A 16,409-nucleotide genomic window follows, 5' to 3' on the forward strand; every position below is an offset into this window, starting at 1 on the left:
CTTTTCAGATAGGTTTGTACTTACATCCAGATTAAGCCCTGTGACTTGTAACGTTTTAGAGAACATAAAAATTGTTTTGTAAAGTAAAAGTAAGGGTTAAAACCTAACAACTCCTGTCAAAACATGTCCTTTAAATGACAGATCTGGGTTGTGGAAACCTAATTGGATCAATCGTGATGATAATCCTGAGACTTCTCTCTTTGTAAGAGAGTAAAGATGAGATTTGTGACTTTTGATCTTTGTGTACTCTGTCCTCCGCTGCTCCCTCATAAAAAAAAAAAAATCAAGTCCAGAACGCTCTGCCTGGAGGGGCAACACTGGGCTTTGATATCAGGCTGTGGTAGCAGGAGGTGGGTGGTGCCAGCAGCAGCTGAGGAGCTGATTACTACTGCTAATGGTTAGAGAGCAAAACAGGAAAAAAAAGGAGCATTTGACCCTGAGAAGCCAGGCAGAATCAAAGAAAATAACCACGACCAGATGCATTAATGTCACCCCCTGACGAGGCGTCGCTAATCCAGACTCAGGCTGTATGCCCAAAAGAGCTGCTATGCTGGCTGACCTCGGCTGGGCGAGGACACGAAAACAACATCAGCTGCGTTTCTTTGGGTGGAAAAAAAAAAAAAAAAAAATCAGTGAAGGAGATGTCTTGAGCAACAAGAACAGCCTCGGGAAGGATGAAAGTTGCCTCCGCAGGGCTTAGCGCACAGGGCCGTCTATTGAAGTCACACAATCACCGGCGTGCCCGCTGCTGCAGCACGCACACCAGCGCTGGCAGTGTGCGGCGTTGGCGGAACAGCTGGATGAAAAACGGATTAAGCAATTAAAAACGAGCTTTACGTCACATCCCTGGTGGCATTTTCCACGGTGCAGCTTTCGCTGGGTAAGGAGATTTCAAACCGACTCCTGAGAAATTCATGCTTACCTGTGCAGAACCACATATTAAACTCAGAGACAACTTTAATTTGCTTCAATATGGATGAGAAACATCATCCAAATGATTCAACCTCAAAGAGGAAAAGGGTCACGAGTATAAGGATAATTTGTAAAGGGGGGGGAGGGAGTCATTTAAACATCAAGAATCAGTAAGTTTGTGTAATTTTCTCTTTATGTTGTGAACACCTTCACAAATGCACGATATCTGTAAGAAACTCAAAGCTGGGGCAGTTTTGATAAAACTTTCCACGCACTGTAACGTAACGTAGCACAAGAAGAGTAACTTGTTTAGATCATGGGTTTGAAGCTCTAAAAATCAGGCTTTAAAATGAGTTTCTATAGGACTAATAAGAGTCGGTGCCTCCACTGCATTTTCTGCAGTTTCCTTTGCCTCGGTACACAGATTCACCACGACGGCGAAGTCCAACTGATTTGTCTTGAACGCCGTGTGGAAATCGCTACATTTAAGCTTTTCCAGTTCACATGAGGTTAAATCCTTGTGCTTATCAAACCACATCCATAGAGGAAACATACGCCAATTTAATATTTCCTGTAAATTTCTGGCTGAACTCATCTCAGATGCGTTTGCTTCCAGAGGTGTGATGCGAGGTCAGTGGTGGGTGTTGGGAGGGCGGATGTGACAATTGATGGCAGCATTTCGGACCCTCCCGCTCCAGCTGCAACCTCTGGTGGTGCATTCATTAGTCCACACATGAGAAATCACCTGATTCGCTGGTAAGTTACCCGGCAATCTGTGCTGACGTCCGTCTCTCCAGCAATGGCACCGCAGGAGAGCGGTAAAGATTAAAAGTAAAAAAAAGTCTGTGCTTTATCAGCGCCAAAAAACTGTATACGAGTATACTCCACCACAGCAGGAGGCACTGAGAATGAGGTGAGCTCCCAGTGAGCCCGAGCGCTCCCGAGGCACTTTATCTCATATTTCTGAGCTGAGTAATGACTGAGGGAAAGAGTCTACAAAAACTCCAGGCAGTAGTACTGGCTGTCAGCACCTCGGCGGCGTTATAACAGAGGAATGCGTCACGATAAACACGTAAGCTGCGCGACAATCAAGCAGCTGCAGGAATGCAGCAAACGTTTAGGCAAAGTGTGATCGGCGAAAAAAAAGAGAAAAGATTCAAAGATCTTCAAAGGGCCGCGTGCACGCAGACGTAATGATTTTTTTTGTTTTTCATACAATAAAAAGGGAGTGGCTGTTTCAACATTTACTGTCATCCATCCAGTCTGGGAAGATAACGGTCAAAGGAGTGCTATCAGGCAAAAAAAAAAAACACATCACGTTTCCTTATAGTCTGGTCTAACCAGTTGGACTGAGGCGCAACTGAAGAGTTTATTCCCAACTGAAACAGTCGAAGAGCCAAGAGAAAGCATGTGACCACCATAAAGAAGCCGAGACAAATGGGTCTAAAATCAAAACTCATTAAAATAATCCAGAATTGTCCAATCAAGACACGTGAGACAGCTAAAGATCGCTTCTCAGGCTTGAAATGAAGAGGCTGCGCCGAGGGTTCGAACATGTTTGAACATCTGACGCTAAAACAACACATTACAGTGTTTCTGCTGTTCACCCAGCTCTGGGTCTGCACAGCTGGGGAACACATTCCAGCGTTCTCAAGCTGCGGAAGAAAAAAAAAAAAAAAAGGAAAGAAAAGTTCAGGAATGTTTGGAATTCTTGACATTAATCTACAAACTTTTAAGAAGTCCCAGAGCTCAAGTGTCAGCCATAACAGAGACGAGTCTGAAACTGAACTCCTCCTCCTCCTCGTAAAACCAAGAAGAGAAGAGAGAAGAAAAAAGCCCTCACTGGGATCAAAAGCGACTGGATTGGGCAGCTTGGAGATGAGTGTAAATCCCGCTGAAAGGTCGCAGGGCTCACATGGTGCCGCGCTCCCTGGGATGCATCGATCACAGCGGGACGGATGAGGTGAGATAAGCGAGACGGGAGGCAGCTGAAGGCCCGCAGCTCTGCGGACCGCTGCATCGACGTCCGCCTCCAACATCCAGCCGCCGCTCGGCTGCAAGGTGGAGCCCACTGACGAGGTTTAAGACGGGGCCGTGCGTAAGACGAGCCCATATCCTGAACCGTTTGCTGCCTCCTGCCACAGTGAGCGGCGTTATATTTACAAAACCAAACTGAGACTAAACCTGCAACAGCAAAATGAATTCATTATTTATTAATGAGCTGAGCAAGTGGTTGGAAGAAGTGGATCACTTTCTTCTGCTTCTTTTTTAGCTACCAGTTCAGCTTTTAGTGCGTAAAGGAAGCTACTTTATCATTTAGGTTAACCTGTGTGAAAATCCTTGCTGTAAAGATGCTGATCACTACTAAAAAGGTCCAACAAATGAATAATTTAATAAATTCACTCATATGACATGAGTTACTTTGCACCTCTAACACATGTAGAAAGCGTCACGGTGCATTATAATCAGCGTTGACTCCACCATAGGTTTTTATCCTATCATATAGGGCTGGACCATATAAGAAACACAAGCGATATTATTGTTTGACATTGCGATAAACCCTGTCGTCATCATGTAAACCAGGTGTGGGCATCAAGGATCGACCTAATGTGTTATTAGCTTGAGACTTGAAACATAACGCTGTAAGATTTATTGTAGTCCAGGTCCTTTGTGATACTGATGTCTTGAAAGGGGGACAGTCCAAAAGTTATTCTGGTTTTCTTATTAAGCAGAACCTGAAATCTCATTAGAGTTCACATGTTGAACAGAAGGCAGATACTAAGTATTGTCAGCAGTTGTGTAGCATTTAGTGAGAATAAAACCGAAACCTTTTAAAATATGATGCTAAATACACTTTTATCAAACTATATTTAACTGTAGCCAGCAACAGAAATGTATTTTTCTATTGACTAATAAGCACAACATTTATTAGTCAATTAAAGTCATGATGCACAATGACATTTGGACTTTATTTGAAAATTCCTGCCCTAAAATTACTTTATGACTTGTTCTCCCCCAATTTCTTTTTTTTGTTTGCTGTTAATCAGTGCTTCAACTCTCAACTAATTACTTCAAGCCCACGTTGTCTAAATGAAGTCCATGGTGGTTTTACGTGAAACCTTAACCTATTTCCCTGCGGTTTACTCTGCAGGACCTCTGAGTCAACTTGTTCCTTCTGAAACAGAAAAGCAGAGAAGAAGAAGAAGAAGAAGGAAAAAAAAAGGCATCCGCACCTGAAGATATGAAAACGTGACGCTGCCTGAAGAGGCACGATAGTGAAAGCTCCGCTGTGAAGAAAACCTGAAGGTGAAACAACTTTTGACACCTCGTCCTCGATGAATTAATTCATAAGGCCTTCTTGAACTCTTCTTCCACCATCAGGCCAGATGGAGGCTGACTCAAAGGCCATGAGGTCTTCCTGACCTTGACAAACTGCCAGCCACACTAAAAACTCCTTGAGCGTGTCGGGAAGGAGCTACAAAGACTCATTAACCTTTATTAAATGAATCTGAATTTAACTAATAAACATTTTCTGTCTTTGACAAACAGAATCATTTATCTTTCCCCCCTAAAGTCTTACTGCTTTTTAAATAGACTGCAACAGATCAGCCCGGACCAAACCAGCTGGGGGGGTGGAGGAGTGACAGGTGGTCAAAGGGATGAATGGGATCCGATCGGCCGAAAAGAAAAAACAGGCCACTCTGCTGAGAGGGAGGAAAAAAAGAAGAAGCTCAAAGCAGCCCAGAGAGGCAGAGCAATACTAACAAGAAATAAAAAATAATTTTAAAAATTGGAATCACCTGAACAGGTACAGCAACGTTTTTCTGAGCAGGACCCCCGCTTCATGAAGTGTTCGATGCAAGCCCAAGTTAGTAACGAACTAACACCGTTCAACACCGTTTGGTTTTTTTAACTGAAATTCGAAAGAAAACTCAAACAGCCGCGAGCATCACGTCGGTTCAGCACCGTCCCCGAGCTCGTCGCGCTCACGGCCTTCTGGTTTACCACAGCGCACTTCCTTTTCCTCCTTCTCCTTCACCGTTTGCCGCCTGGTAAACGTCGACACCACATCAGAGAGACCGTTCCACTCTTTAAGCTTCACCTGAGACTGACGGCCGTGGAAAACATCGGTCTGAAAGCTTTTTTTTTCGTGTTACAACCCTCTGATTTCCTTCAACGATACATTAATAAAGCAAATCGCTTCATCGTCCGGAACTGATCTATTTATTTCTTAGTTCAGCACAAATCTGATCATAGCATAATACTTTATAAAAACAAACATAAAATCTGATTTATTTCCTGTTTGTTCTAATAAACTCAAAATAAAATGAATCATTTACATGAAAAGCTGCCAAAGTTACAATAAATCAGGGGCATAACTTTACAGAAACTGAGAGCAAAACTCAAACAACTAAACCTAAAACAGCTTCTGACTGTACATCAGTCATCATATGTTGAATTAACCATGTCCCGTGTCATCCTGAAAGCCTACAGAAACATTCAGCTTTCTGTTTGTCACCGTCAAGTCATCAAACCCTAATTTAAACTCAAAACTCCCTCAACTAACCGGAGCTTCGAGCATTAAATAACATCTGCTCGAAGAACCACAAATAGCAAACATTTTAAGTGAGATCTTGAGTCGTTTGGTGCCAGAAAGGTTTAAAATATTATTTGAATTCAAAATATTCCTCTTCTTTTTTTTCTTCCAAAACTCACAATGCAACAACTCAAAATACTGTAACAGATTCAAGTGTGTAACTCGAATTCCTTACCACAAAAAAAAACACTTCAAAAAGTCTGGAAGTGTCCCTTTTCGAAGAAATCCTCATTTCAAACTTGTCATTTTAAGCTTCTGCTGAGTTATTTAGACTCTGAGTCTTTGTGCGTTGAGCCCCACTAACCTTTTCTGGTTCAAATCAGCATAAAAAAAATGAGCCAAATCTGCCGATATCCCCTAAAACTTTGACTTATAATTAAGACAAGTTGAATATCTTTAGAGGAAGTTGTAAAATCAGCTGATTCTACTGATCTGCTTCCTCAGCAGTTCATTTCATAATGCTTTACGGTTAATAAAATGAATCAGAAGTTCAACACTATCGCTGGTAAGAGCCCTCAGTGTGTGCTGTCAACATGGCCAGGTGGCCCACTTTGCATACTCTGTGTGTGTGTGTCCTTGTCACAGAGGTTAAAACACACTTGCATAAAAGAATACAAATGTTCAACCTGCAGCTCAAACAAACAGGAAACTATTTGAATATAAAATCGTACCCCTGCGCAGAGAAACCTGCGCGTAGACGTCTCACACTGAAACAGGGTTCCTATCTCTATTATTAAGACACTTCCTGACAGAGAGAGAGAGAGAGAGAGAGAGAGAGAGAGAAAGAGAGAGAGAGAGAGAGAGAGAGAGAGAGAGAGAAAGAGGCATTTCCAGGGAGCCAGTCCTCAGAGTCAGCAGGGCAAACAGGAAACAGAACTCTGACCCGTCTGTGTGTCATACGCCCCACACACACGTACACACACACGCAGTCCGAAACCCTCTGTTGCACAAACAAAAGTCACTAAAACCAGTTGAGAAAGTGGGGCAAAGATCTGGGTTTGGTTACGCCATCTGTTTGAGCTCGCTGAGCTGCAGCAAAGCTGCCGTGACGGGAACACGGCGCACGGCAGGAGAAGAAGAAGAAACGCCAAAAGGAGCGCTGAGGGGACGAGCCGGCTCAAGCCGAGACACGTCGAGATGCGTCTGTTTCAGTCGGCAGAGCGAGCGTATCCACGGGGCTCAGGAGAACTCCAGCGGACAGCCCGACACCTCCCGAACGGAGCGGGCCTGGCATGCACCGAGGGGCTTCAAATCCGGCTTTCTTTGAACAAGGTGCTCTGCAAAAAAACACAGGGACCGAGTCGCTCAGACAAGACACCGATTTGAGCTAAATTTACATCAGGTGCCGCACAACGGCAACATCCTCCCCTCCCGACTCCTCTTTCTCCTCGCCGCTACGAAAAGGCAGTAACCCAAGCCAGAAGAAGACTGGTTTTCGCCACATTTTACAGCTCTTTTGTTTGGCTCTCGTGTTGCTGTTTTTGGGGGAACTTCATCTGGAGCGAAACTGTGCACCAAAACAAACAAAAAAAACTATTTGGGATCACAAAGGTTCCCATTTGTAGCCACAAAACCCACCTCCTGACTTTCAGCATTAATTGAATCCGTTTCTGCTGCAGCGGTCCAAGCACACGCTTTGCTAATTGTCCGAAAGAGGCGCGCTTATTTACGATGACGGCGTTGTCGCGTTCAGCGCGGCGGTTTAATCGAATCATATCGGCCTTCAAGTTTGGACTGGATTGCTGTTTTAAATTTAGACAGCACGGCTATTAATAAAGCCTGAGGAGGTTTTAAGATGATAGAAGTTACAGAAACTGCCTCATTGAGGTGGTTATAAAATGGAAAAAAATAGGAATAAAATAAGATTTGATTATAGAAACTTAAAACATGAACACATGCCAGTTTAAGTTTAGTTTAATATAAGATAATGGGTTTTATTTCAACATTTTTACTGTAGGAAAAAGAAAGCAAATCTATTAAGTCTTATTTAAAATCCATCTCCTTCACATTTTCTGTCTGACTACGTTCGTTTCTCTCAGAAAGTATTCACTGGATGGACATCTACAGCTGATTTACTTTTGGAGTCAACCCAATCCAAGATGGATGCCACAGCCAAGACAAAAAATGGCTCTAACTCAGCCAGTTTTACAGCCACTGAGCTGAAATTTGGTGTGGTAGTAGCTGAGAGTCCTTCACAGCCCATGCTTCAAGCAGGCAGGTGACATGGATTCCTTCGGGGAATGCCAGGCCTTTGTTTCATTATTCAGGAAGCCGCTCAACCAGAAAGATGGTAAATATCAGGAAAACTGCTGATTCTTTTCTGCTGTATTGGACAATATTTGAAAACCACGCTGTTAACCATTAACACGGGGAGGTAACAAACATCCCAACCAGGACTCCAGACAGAGAGTTTTCTCAATACTGTGTCACGGTGGGAAATCGGCTTGCAACGTTCCAGTCTCGTGTTACAACTCTGGGAAATCCTGAACAAGGAAACTCCCACATCTAGTTCCACTGAACATGTTTTTTTTTTTTTTCTCTTCATTTTCCTGCTGCACTATCGGCACATTTAACCGCTAACAAAAGTGTCTCGGAAACAAAAAACAACAAGTATGTATGGGATATAAAGAAGTTGTCCGAACTCCTGTCCCGCAATGTCTGCCCCGTGACTTCAGAGAAATGGCGTAAATCCATCCGAGGGTGAGGAAGAGAACTAAATTACAGGGAGTCCTTGGGGAGTACAGCTGGAACGGACACACCCGCTGTAGCTGATATGGTGGGTTCCTGTTGGAAAAAATAAAATAAAACAAAACAGGCTCTATGCATGACTTCTGTCGGGGAGTTTGTCCTTAAACAGACAGCTTGCTGCGTGCTGTGAAAGAGGCTTATGGCTCAGATACTCTTAGATCAAAAAGCAACATGTTTTCGTCAGACTTCGCATCCAGATTCATTTGTACCTTAAAAAAAAAAAGGAAAACAACAATGTGCATATGTGCTGCCTTTCTCTGAAAACACTTAAAGGAAGACGGGTAGTGAAGAGAACAATTATGTCCCAACGAATAAGCTAAGAGAGCAGGAAACAAAAGCAATACCTCCCTACCTTTACTAACTTAACTTTGGCATTCCTTTCTCTGTCTCACCAGCCCACAAACTCAACTCAAGTTCCCTTAATTTATCTGCTCACATTCTCCGTTTACAGGCATTAAAATAAACTAAGAACAATAAAAGCCATGCCCTGACATTACATCATTGGTACTGAGTGCTTACAGGTCCAATAAGAGGCATTTTACCACCACTGTAATGGGATCCCAGTGGTGCCTTAAAGCTGTTTTTGTGGTAGTAAATGGTGAGTTTAATGACCTTATGGAGTGTAAAGAGCTGACATGTAAGGCTTGTAATTTTGCTGACAATTAAAACAGTTTTGAGCGCATACAAAACTACGAGGTAATATATGTATATAGTTATTTAGTTTTGGTGGCTGTAACACGTAAAACGTGCAGGCCTTCCCATCAGTAGTAAGAGTGGGGAGTGCAGTTTCTAAACCGACCCCGGAGCAGTCATAAAAAGTAGACACACCCTCTGGGTAAACGGAATAATTCGATCAATAGTAGGTGCAGAGAGACGCGACTGAAACGTCCCACAGCCGTAAAAGCACAGTCGTCAAATATTGTTATTCCAACTCGCTTTCAGAGCTCCTTTCACGCGCGAGACTAGTTTCTTTGCCCACATTTCCTGTCCCAACAAGCGTCCCAATCCGGAGCTTTTCGCGACAAGAGGGAGAATGAGGAAAAGGAAAAAAAAGGTGGATTGAAAAGCGATAACGTATTGGAAAACTCACTTACCTGGACATAATTATTCTCGCAGTAGTCTGCTACTCTGGTCAGGTTTTGGTAACTCTCCACGAGCGCTCTTTTACCGGCCGGAATCTCTTCCTCTAGCAACATTTGTAGCTCTGCCATCTTACATCTCTCCCTGCAGAGCCTCCCTTCCCACTGCCTCCCTTCACTTCGATTGAAACAGCCAGCCACCAGCCCAGCTCCGCTTCGACAAAAAAAAAATAAAAACTCCTCCGGCTGCTATTGTGGGATTCCTGGCCCCGATTTCAAACCGAAGATCGTCAATGATAGAAAGGAGGAGTCACTCAATCTAAAAAAAAAAAAAAGAAAAGAAACCGTGTCCGCGTTATCCTCTCGGCAACATCTTTTTATATTTATCATCATTATCTATTAAATTTATCACACTTTTTTTTATTAATTTTAGCTTGGTTTTATAATCTAACCAGCTATGAATCCAATGAAAGATTGAGGGATGAGAATTTTTTCTATCTATCTATCTATCTATCTATCTATCTATCTATCTATCTATCTATCTATCTATCTATGTGTGTGTGTGTTTTTTACTTTAATGTATATTTAAAATAACAATCATCATCAATAAAACAAGTTATTTAAATGTTGTTTAATTTGACCAAAAATCAAAAGGTAATTTGGTGCATTGCTGTTATGATTAAAACAGTGCTAAAACAATTTATCTACAAATATTGTTCAAAATAACTAAATGGGCCAATATTTTTTTAGTATAGAAAAAAAAACACAAGTGAAAGATCTTACTTTTATAAGACGCTTGCGTATCACGCTCCCGAGCTGGAAAAAGTGGATACAGACTAGAGCATGCTGGGTAGTGTAGTCTTACACGCAAATGAACGGTGAGCTACACGTGAACGTGTATGGCGTTTAAGAAGGAGAAAAACTACTTATATTTTCACTTCCTAACATGTACTTTCTTTAGATTTTATAACCTATCGCGTCTTTTCAAAAACCCGCTTGCTTAACTTTAAACCAACTTCCCAGGGCGAAGTTTCAAGGAAGCGCGGAGGATCATGGAATTTGTAGGAACGGTTGCCATCGAAAAACTACAATTCACAGAATGCACCCGGGCCCTAGCTTTTATTTGCTGTTCATGGCGTCTGGTTTAGGGCTAAGGGCAAGTTGCTTTCTGACGAATAAATAAGCGAATTAGTTCAGGGGTAAGTATTGTCGATTCAGAGCTTTTTCGTTGAACGTTTGGAAACGTTGGAGGCGTTAAACTTTAATAACGGCGTTACGGACGCTGCGTCGCACGCGAGTGTCCTAATACACAACTAGCTTAATCTCCGACTGTTGGTCAAAACAAACAGGCTGCTGTCAAAGAGTAACCCAGAGCCGTGTTTGTTTTTGTTTTCGCCGCTGTTTTTCACACCGCAGGCCTTGTGTTGGCAGCCTCCGAGCGAAAGCCATGGAGGTGGAAAGTGTCAGCGTCGAGGAAGAGAAGCGCTTGACCCAAATGAGGTTCGACGCCGCCGTCAAAGTGATCAGGAGTTTGCCCCCGAACGGTGAGTAAACCAGCCCCCGCGGCTGCAACGACAAGGGTGTCAGCTTGGGTGATTTAGGAAATCCACTTTAACAGGTCAGACTTGACACTCTGCTGCAGCAGGAATGATCACAACAAGCAGTTCAAAAGCCTGCTCTGCCTCCAGGCCTTTCCTTATGGGGCTTCTTGCAGATACTTTCTTTTCATCAGACTTTGTTTTGTTTTTCTTTCTCAGGTCCCTTTCAGCCCTCCAATGACATGATGCTCAAGTTCTACAGTTACTACAAACAAGCCACTGTAGGACCGTGCAATATACCACGACCTGGCTTCTGGGATGCAGTTGGCAAAGCTAAATGGTCAGTGTGCTTCCATCACATTCCTGCCTTTTAATAAAGGAAACATTTGGTCAGGGTTTAGTTTCATTACTCTGTATTATTTTAGACTCAACAGATTTCACTGTGAGATCAACAGGGTTCCTTCTGGTGCTTGAAAGTCCTGGAAAATGCATTATGGATGTTGGATAATTTGCTTGGGAAAACTACGTTTGCCGTTTGATTTTTAGATTCAAAATAGTCACTTTGCGTTGAATAAAAGCAGGTCAGAAAGTTTCACAGCTGCTCCAACTCTTCCAAGTGTTGCATTTTATTTAAAAATCTCAGTAAACTGTGATATACTTTTATACTCTTGACTAAAAATTAAACCGAAATAACACGCATTAAAGTAGTGAAATTGTCTTGTTGCGTGCACTGTTTTTTTAAATTCATTTATTACCACTATAAAGTGCTGGAAAAGCTTGAGAATTTCCTTAAAAAATGCTTGGAAAAGTGCTTGAATTTGACTTTGGGGAAGGTGTAAGAACAGCAGGGTTTCACTGACATCCATCAGAGGGGAAAAAAAAACGAAGCAAAAAAACCTCTGAAACAACATTGCGTAAAACTCTGTGTAAAACAAGACCGAAGCTGCAAACATGGCCTCCCTCTGTGTAATCTCAAACCGAGTCTCTGGACTCGGCTTGGAATGTGACCTCCAGCCCACAGAGCCGGACAGTGTCTCTCAAGGATCTTAGGAGAAAATCTCTGAAACTCTCTGTGAAGCTGCTGTCCTCCTTTGACCCTCAGTTTGCAGAAAACACCCTGTCCCCAGGCCTGTTGGGAGAGCCGAAAACACTCGATGTGGCTCAGTTTACTATCTGATCATTTGATAATGCAGGGCTTCTTTTTTTTCCCCCTTCTCACTTTCATCATAAAAGGGACGCATGGAATTCCCTTGAAGATATGTCAAAAGAAGAAGCCATGGCAGCGTATGTCGATCAAATGAAGCTGGTATGTGTTCCACTCTGTGTTTTTTTTTTTTCTTTTGTAATGGATTTTAAATGAGCAACAAAATCAACGCCCGGTTGGATTTGCAGATCCTGGAGGGCATGCCCATAACGGACGAGGTGGAGGAGCTTCTGCGCGTCCTCGGCCCTTTCTACGAGCTGGTTGACGAGAAGAAAAAGATCTCACAGATATCGGACCTGAGCACAGGTAGGGTTAACCCTCCCACCTTCCCCCTTTTTATGGGTGTAGAAACAGCCTCCGGAGCTTAACCTTTTTTATAATTTGCCTCCTGTTGCACGCTCAGCCCGTTTGACTCAGTTTGCTAGGCAACTGGAAGGCAAGTATGACTGTGTACACATGCAGTGTGTTGATGTAGCTTACAATCAGTGTGGTGCTGTAGCTCGTATGCTTTTAGCGCTTTAGAGCAGCTGTTGTAGTTTAGCACAGTTGAGGTCCTCTTCGCTGTCAGAGAATGACACGTTCATCTGAAACAGATGATAACTGTATCCACCGAGGCATTCAGCTGCATCAGCACCTGAGATCTGTAGCTGTCAGCTTTGTGTAAACGTAGAGTTGCGTAAAAAAAATAAAAAATGAAAGAGTTTGTGAGATTTGTCCTGATCGCCTTTTGCCGTGCAGGATTTGGCACCGTGCTAAATTCACTGGAAACCAAAAGTGTTGCAAAAAGCATCATAAGAAACATGGAAATGAACGGCAGTCTGGAGAGTCGGCCCGCCAGGCTCAAAGAAAGGGAAGAAATGCAACAAGAGGATGATGATGATGAGGTGGAGGAGGAAGATGAGGAGAAGGAGGAGGAGAAAGAAGAGATAATAGAAGTTAGAAAAGGTAACAAAGTTCCTCCTTTGAGTGCGTTTAAACGTAAGAATTTCTTTCCGGAACATTTGGGGTTTTAATTTTTTTTTCCTGCAGCTTCTCAACCAAAGAAGAAGAGTTCAGCCAGGAGACACAAACCGGCCCTCCTGAATGGAAAACCGGCTAACGGGGTCGCCCACGTGATGAACGGGGATCATACGAGAGCTGCTCCGAACAGCGACGACTCCAAGGAGGGCTCAGCGGGCGAGCCCCTGCTCAATGGACACCACACAGGTTAGAGAAAATAAAATCATCTCCCATTTTGATTTGGTTGTGTTCAGGCTCATATACACACACACACACACACAACCTGCTGCCTGTGCTTGGGTATCAGTGGAGCATGTGACGGGATAATCTGCTCAGCTTCGTTCCGAGAGCCGCAGCAAATCAACATGCTCTGAATCTTTACGCATCAGCTGCTCTGGAACCGTTTTAATTCAATGAATTAATGACTCTGTTGATACAAAGCCTTGAGTTAATCGAACGACCTCCACGCCACAGATCCAGGGACCAGTCACCTGGCCAGCGACTCGGACAGTGAAGTCTACTGCGATTCTGTGGACCAGTTTGGCCAAGAAGAGGCAAGCAAAAGCTCGAAAAACACAAATCTGGGTCAGACCAAATTAACGAGTCCACCTCAGAGGAATTCACTCGGTGCGTTTCTCATCTAGAGCTCGGAGCACAACCGATCTCTGGACGACCTGGATGAAGAGAGCCACGTCCTGCTGCCCATAGAGGAGCTGCAGGAGGACGTCCAGGGTCCCCCGCGGGCCCTCAGGTGTGGGGGTGAAGACGGAGAGGCGGGCGGGACGGGCTCACAGAGACAGAGGCTGACTGTAGACGTGCCGGGCAGCTCCTCGTCTAGGAGAGGAAGAGGTACGGTTGCACCTGCAGGAAGTTTGGACTCAAAAGTTCTTGGTTTGAATCTGGTTGTGGTGGGAAAAGAGGCACAAAACACATTAAAATGTATCAAGAACGTAAAGTAATGTCTGCTTTTTTCTTTTAGGCTCCAGGTCTCCGGGCCTCAGCCCGGGATCTGCGATGTCAACGCACAGTGGTGGAGATGGCGACGGCGAGCGCTGGAGGGGCGGCGAAACGGCCGGAGGGAGCCTGAATGAGCAGATCGTCATGGCGCTGGCCAGGCTGCAGGAGGACATGCAAAGTGTCCTGGAGAGGCTGCGCACCCTGGAGGCTCTAACCGCCAGCCAGGTCGGACCATCTTACCTCAGAGGAGGGGAAACCGCGGTCCCAGTGGACTGGAATTTAGTTGTTGCTGCTTTAACCCTAATCTCATTAGTTTTTATTAAAAACCGTCCAGGTTCAAGAACACACAGACAAAATTTACACAATTGCCTGCATTTCACAGCGGCAGGAGATTTAAAACATTTTTTCCTTTTCGTATTGTTCATTCCAAAAATGACACAGAGAAACTTTTTTTTTTGTCTCACCTCATTAAGAACCATTTATAGCACATATAGGTCAACAGACTTGTAATTAAATTATTTGTTATGGCAAAACAAACAGCATCTAATGGGCATTTCCATAATTATAAAGAACTGACACAACATTTAGGCTGCAAACAAAGTTCATATCTTTTTTTATTATTATTATTATTTCAGCATGGATAAGGTTTTTGTTTGTTTGTTTTTTTAAATGACAGATAAGAGGTTTGTACTTTGGCTCAGTAAACAGGATGAACGGAGCACCATCTATGCAGTCAGAAGCTTGTGACTTTTTATTTTTGAGCAAACATTTCCCTTTTTTTTTCCTGTTTTCACAGGCCAGATCAGTGGTTCTTTCTCCCACGTATGTGTCACCTCCAGTGAAGAAGAAGAACTGGGTAAACAGACTCGACTCCATATTGGTGTTTTTTTTTTTTTCCTGAACTGCGTTCTGCTTTAAAAAGTACAACGAAGCAAAAAAAAAAAAACATTTGGACTTTGTATATGTTCTCAACCTAGAAGCCATCCTGGTGGCCTTTCGACATTTCGCCAGCCAGCGTGATCTTCGCCGTTATATGGCCATTTGTTGTTCAGTGGCTTATCCGTTCATATTTGCAAAGAAGAAGAAGGTACAACTTTTATACTAGAAAGCGTTTTTTTTGATGATGTGCTCAATTCAAACGTGTTTTTGTCCTTTTTAACAGGCGCATCAACTGATCCAGTCAGAAAACCACGGGGCGCAGACGTTAACGAGCCCCCCTTTCAACGTCTTCGATCGGGCTGCTAATAGCCGCAACTTCCTCCTTCCTGCTGATTAAAACTCCCAGCCCACTAATTTTGCTTTTGCACTACGAAAAGGATTTACGAGTTGATTTCTCGGCTGCGTTGCGCTGCGGATGTGGAATCGACGAGGGAGCGCGGCCGTACGCGGCCTGGACTGGAACCTGTTCAAAAACTGGTTTGCGCTCAGAGAGAATATCGTCAGCGTGGTTGTAGACCAACTACAGTAGCTTCTCGGTTGTCTTCGAGCTGTAGGTTTTGTTGCACAGAAAGAAAAAAAAAAAGAAAGTTCCTAATTTCATTAGCTGCCCAGGTAATGCTGCTATAATAAAACCTTGTAACAAGTGAAGATTGAATGTAAAACTGTACTGATTCGTGTGATTCTTCCTCTTAGAATAAGTAAATATTTATTGTTTTTAATGCGTTTCGATGAGGGCATTGCTCGCCAGATATCAGCTGTATAAATGAGTTCTTTGCCTTAAAGTGATGAACTAAGTTGCTTTAAATCCTTCACTCATCGGTTTGTGACTCACGTCGGGTTGGTCCAAGTTTTTCACGAGTAGGGACAAAGTGCCTCATTGTCATCGTCAGGTACACCCATACTGTAGATTGAGTTCTAATTTCCTCACATTCAGTTATTGTAGCTGTCGCAGGTCTGGACCAAGTTATCATTAATCATACCACCTACTGAGCCAAGAGGTGGGGAGGAATTTCCACTCAGATTTCTGATAATTGATGCATAACATGTCTGTTTTTTTTTAATGTTGTACCATTTAAATGCTAATATAGAAGATTATGTAATATATTTAATTTCCGTGTAAAGGTATTCACAGAGTTCTATACAAATTGTATACAGTAGCTGTACAGTTTAGATCAAAAGGCAATATTTTAATTGCGTGTGTGTATTAATGTAGAATACATTTACAAAGACTAGAATATGAATTACTGCTTTTCAGAGCAAGTATGTTTTAGTAACGACGCAAACGGTCGAACTTTTTACTGAAGCTTCTCCTGACTGCTCTGCCTGTGCAGAGGGGTGTGTGCATGTGATAATCGCAGCTGAAAATAAAGTTTTAACAAGTCGTTGAAGTCTGGCCGCGTCGTTTTTGGACATTGTTTGAAAGTTTAGTCTGTCGA

At 43.2% G+C, this 16,409-nt stretch overlaps 2 protein-coding genes across 10 annotated transcripts in view; one reads left to right on the forward strand and one right to left on the reverse strand.

The window, feature by feature from the left end:
* abi1a (abl-interactor 1a) overlaps window positions 1-9,557 on the reverse strand; it is a 42,372-nt gene extending 32,815 nt beyond the window's left edge. For 2 of the 8 annotated variants that reach the window (XM_017406562.3, XM_017406561.3), the window contains exon 1: window positions 9,352-9,556. In XM_017406562.3, coding sequence (XP_017262051.1) covers window positions 9,352-9,468 — 117 coding nt within the window. In that variant the 5' untranslated portion in view covers window positions 9,469-9,556. Of the gene's footprint in view, window positions 1-9,351 lie in introns of all 8 variants that reach the window. The other 6 variants (XM_017406560.3, XM_017406564.3, XM_017406563.3 and 3 more) reach the window with 4 other exon arrangements.
* Window positions 9,558-10,396: 839 nt separating this feature from the next.
* Window positions 10,397-16,355, forward strand: acbd5a (acyl-CoA binding domain containing 5a). 2 transcript variants are annotated; one of them, XM_017406822.3, is made up of 13 exons: window positions 10,397-10,535; window positions 10,753-10,880; window positions 11,094-11,214; window positions 12,108-12,180; window positions 12,267-12,384; window positions 12,817-13,023; window positions 13,108-13,284; window positions 13,552-13,631; window positions 13,722-13,926; window positions 14,057-14,259; window positions 14,831-14,890; window positions 15,012-15,121; window positions 15,197-16,355. In XM_017406822.3, exons 2-13 carry the CDS (start codon window positions 10,784-10,786, stop codon window positions 15,207-15,209), a joined length of 1,464 nt encoding a protein of 487 aa, XP_017262311.1. In that variant the 5' UTR covers window positions 10,397-10,535; window positions 10,753-10,783; the 3' UTR covers window positions 15,210-16,355. The 2 variants fall into 2 exon arrangements, 1 of the variants encoding a protein (XP_017262311.1); XR_001808362.3 differs by lacking the exon at window positions 15,197-16,355 and having other exon boundaries at window positions 14,057-14,890; window positions 15,012-15,100.
* The last annotated feature ends 54 nt before the right edge of the window (window positions 16,356-16,409 follow it).

The sequence above is a fragment of the Kryptolebias marmoratus genome, linkage group LG21, assembly GCF_001649575.2.
Source record: "Kryptolebias marmoratus isolate JLee-2015 linkage group LG21, ASM164957v2, whole genome shotgun sequence".
NCBI classification, from domain to species: domain Eukaryota; kingdom Metazoa; phylum Chordata; class Actinopteri; order Cyprinodontiformes; family Rivulidae; genus Kryptolebias; species Kryptolebias marmoratus.